The following is a 4394-nucleotide window of genomic DNA, read 5'->3' on the forward strand; positions in this document are numbered from 1 at the left end:
TCTTTTCTGTTTGTGTACTTCTGTTTGATCTGTGTTTGAATCATCAGGAAGCGTGTGTACATTTGAGTCAGAGTCTTGGGGATCTCTCCTGTGTTTCTTTCTCCCAACATTATCTCTAGCACAGTGGCTGCAATCCAGCAGAACACAGGAATGTGGCACATGATGAAGAGGCTCCTGCATGACTTCAGATGGCCAATGGTTCTGCTAGCCATGTCCTCATCACTGACTCTCTTCCTGAAGTACCCCTCCTTCTGGGGGTCATTGAACCCACGTACCTCTGTCACCTGATCCACACACTCAGGAGGGATCTGATTGGCTGCTGCTGGTCTGGAGGTGATCCACAGGAGAGCAGAGGGCAGCAGATTCCCCTTGATGAGGTTGGTCAGCAAAGCAGACACTGTGGTTGCTTCTGTTACATCACAACACTTAAAGGTGGAGTTGAAATTCAGAGGAATCCGACACTCATCCAGACCATCGAAGATAAACAGCACTTTGCATTTGTCATCAGTGAAAATACTCAAATCATGGATGTCACCACAGAATCGTTTAATTAGACCCACTAAACTGAGATGTTCCTCCTTCACTAAGTTAAGCTCACGGAAGGGAAGAGGAAATATGTAGTGGACATCCTGATTGAACGTTCCTTCAGCCCAGTCCAGAATGAACTTCTGCACAGAGACTGTTTTCCCAATGCCAGCCACTCCCTTTGTCAGCACAGTTCTAATATCCTTTTCTTGTCCAGGTAAAGGTTTGAAAATATCATTGCATTTGATTGGTTTGTCATATGCATCTGATCTCTTGGATGCTGCCTCAATCTGTCTGACCTCATGTTCTTCATTGACCTCTCCACTGCCCCCCTCTGTGATGTAGACCTCTGTGTAGATCTCATTGAGGAGTGTGGGGTTTCCCTGCTTGGAGATTCCCTCAGTCAAACACTGAAACTTCTCCTTCAGAAGGGCTTTATGATCCTGAAGTATGTCACAAACCCTTTTAAATCTGTAAACCAAAGAAATATGATACACTGTAAAAATAAACACACAGATGTCACAGTAATTTACTGTGAATTCTCACAGCTAATTACTGTGACGTTCTGGTACACCATGCTACTGTAATGATAACATGACACACAGCAAATGACTGTGAAATCATTGTATCATTTGCCGTTTGTCACCTAACCTGGATACCACCGTATTGTACTGTGATCTTTATAGATTACCAGCATGCCAAACTGTTGAACTGGACAGCATCACAACAAACTATTGTGTGGGTGGAGTAACTAGCCAACTAATTAATTATTAGTGCATCTGGGCAGCTATACACAATTTAGACTCTTCATTATGATCCCACATTTCATTGACATTTTCAGCAAACTATTTAGTTAATAATGTCTTCTCTACTACATTTGCTTAGTGGTCCACTTTTTTCTCATTTCCTGCCAAGATACTGAAGATTGAGCTTATAAATATTGGGAGATATGCGTGACCATCTTCATGATGGGGGGAATATGGTAATTTTCTTTTGTACCACTTTAGATAGTAAAACCCCAACTATAAACACAGAATATAACCATGAATAATAATTTGATGCAAACTTAAGATATTCCTTCGAGATAAATAGCTGTCCATGAGTGCATTGCATGATGGCACACGATCTGAAGACAGCCGGTATGTCCTAAGCCCCTCACCCTCAGTTGTACATATTGTCATCAGGTGAATTGGTGACCCCTTCAGATATAATGCCACAATTCATTTCAATGACCAAGGTTCAATTACACAAAATGAGTGAGTAGGTGAGAAAAAAGGAGATGACCCAGCATGTAGTAAGCAAGAAATCAATGACTAAATAGCTTGCTGTAAATATCCATGAACTGTCTGAAGGCTGAGGATGTGCTGTGGGGCAGCTGTGGCCTAATGGTTAGCAAGGTGGATTCCAGATCAGAGGGTTGCAGGTTCAAATCCCACCCTTACCCCTCGCTATACCTCCACCCATGGATGAAGTGCCCTTGTGCAAGGTACCTGACCCAATATTGCTCCAGGGACTGTAACCGTTATCCTGCAACATAACTGTATGTTTCTTTGGGTAAAGCTGTCAGCTGAATGTAGTATCATTATGACGTACATGACCATGTGAGACCTTATAAATGTGTGTATACTATAGGGGTGGGCATAGATTAATTTTTTTAATCTAGATTAATCTCACTGTAATTATGAAATTAATCTAGATTAATCTAGATTAATCTATATCAAAATGGCTCATTCAGAATAGGCACGATAGCGAAATAATGCCGAAAAAAACCTTGGGGTTTCTTAAGACAGATGGCGCATTAGACCAGAGCTCATCTTTTTTTTCCAAAATGCATCTCATCTTCAAAAAATGATCATGTTGATACTTGGAGATGAAAAAATCACAGCAATAGGCCTATGTGTAAAGTGTGTCCAATATGTTAGGAAGCATTTACAGTTATAAGATACTGAAATTTCAAAATGAACAGCGCTATAAGTTGTAGAGGCAAATACAGATAAATCTATCAAACATTTAGGCTATTTAAACAATATTACCTCAACAATTCAGCATTTCATTTCTAATGGGGGGAGAGAGAGAGAGAGAGAGAGAGAGAGAGAATCTGCCACTGACTGTTAAAAGGAGCAGCGGCTCCTTTAAGAGAGGGAGGAGATCTGCGCGTTGTAGGCACAGCCTCAGCAGAGCCAGGCTACTGGATATGCCTATCTAGAACCTACAGCACTGGCACACGGCGATTTGACAGTTGTTCTCAGAGTTAGAATGCCAGATGAGTTACAACTCGACATGAATTCAGTTTGCAAAAAAAAAAGTCAAGCGCGACAACCGCGAGGTTTATTAGGCCTACCGTCGGACATGAGAATATCTCACTGAATCGCAAATGTGCGCGATTGCAACACAAACACTCAGCGAGAGTAGATATTGACAGTTTCAGTTTGACAATCTTCAAAATGCATAGGACTATCACACGGAATGTTTTGCAATTATAGCACAGGCAAGATTTCTGGAAGTTGTTTATGTATTCAATGCAATGCGTGAGGAAATGTAGGCTATGTCGGGCTGGTAGCTTCTCACACACAATAGCCTAATGTCTCTCTATGCTTCACTCAATAACGTCTATTTAGTCTACCACTTATGAAAAAGCACTCAAACAACAACTACCACGGCAGGGGGATTAATGTTTTCTGCAGCAAACACTTCATATTTAGTAGGTCTGCTGAAACAACAGGTGGAGAGAGGAGAAGCGACTGGAGCGCAGTCTAAAAGCGTCTGTCAATTAAACGCTATGGTGACGTGCATACCCAAACTCCAAACCTATATTTTGAGAATACTGTAGATTAACGTACGATATTTTCTTTATCGCGCGACAAGAGTCTCACATTATCGCAGCACGTTAACGCCGATAACGGCCCACCACTAGTATACTATGCACCACATGTTACTGGCTAATAATTGCATTCATTTCACAGTGACTGTGATCCTGCCACCAGTGTGTTAATGTGAGTGTGAATGGGTGAATATGAGGCATACAATGTAAAGTGCTTTGAGTGCTCGAAGGAGTGGAAAGGCACTATATACATGCAGTCCATTTACTGTGAAATCCAAAGGGACTTTGTCATATCACTGTTAACTACTGTGCTGTTAAACAATGTGTTTCCTGGCTCCAGGCCATGATTGATTATCACTAATTGTCAGGTATAATTAGAACAACTGACTATCAGCTATCAGAAAACCTCCTTTACTTGTTGTAATGGTTTTACCTTTTGTAAGATGATTCAAGAAGGTCTATGATAGGAAATAGTGCAAGTTATACTTCCAATAAATTAAGTTGCAAGCAGCGACCCCTTCCCCCTGTTCGAATCACGGGGGGGTACCGGGTGGGTCTGGCCCCCCTGATTGGGATTTGATACCCCCAAATGGGACTATATTATACTTTTGGGGGTTACTGCAGTGGTGTAGTCTACGTATACCCACTTCTAAATTTCAGGGATTTCAGTATGCCCACTTCAAATTGATTGACCCATTGTTTTGAATAGCACAAATATATACAGTATACCCACTACAAAAAATGCTCAAATATACAGTATACCCACTTCAAAAAAGTAGACTACACCGCTGGGGTACTGAAAAAATTGAGGTATTGTTAAAATCAGGTGTTAAAAATGTCTTGTTACTAAGTATTTTGGAAAGTGTACTATGAATAACCAAATAACATGGGTTTTTGGAACACCCCTTCAATGGACTGTACCAACGGCAGACGTTTCGCACCTTCACAGTTCGATACTGAAAACATTCGACAGCACTGTGATAGGCAGGGTTCTGATGCGCATTGAAATCATGTGTTTGAGCTGCGAGCGAGGGGAGCTAAGGTGTCA

The 4394-nt window shown here is 41.4% G+C and overlaps 1 protein-coding gene across 1 annotated transcript in view; it reads right to left on the minus strand.

The window, feature by feature from the left end:
• LOC134444924 (protein NLRC3-like) overlaps nt 1–2126 on the minus strand; it is a 5348-nt gene extending 3222 nt beyond the window's left edge. The window contains exons 1-2 of the mRNA XM_063194099.1: nt 2119–2126; nt 1–996 (exon numbers count right to left, since the gene is read on the minus strand). The exon at nt 1–996 is cut by the window's left edge and continues 822 nt beyond it. Coding sequence (XP_063050169.1) covers nt 1–996; nt 2119–2126 — 1004 coding nt within the window. The remainder of the gene's footprint in view (nt 997–2118) is intronic.
• Nucleotides 2127–4394: the final 2268 nt, after the last annotated feature.

This window comes from Engraulis encrasicolus, unplaced genomic scaffold (genome assembly GCF_034702125.1).
Source record: "Engraulis encrasicolus isolate BLACKSEA-1 unplaced genomic scaffold, IST_EnEncr_1.0 scaffold_85_np1212, whole genome shotgun sequence".
Lineage (NCBI taxonomy): Eukaryota > Metazoa > Chordata > Actinopteri > Clupeiformes > Engraulidae > Engraulis > Engraulis encrasicolus.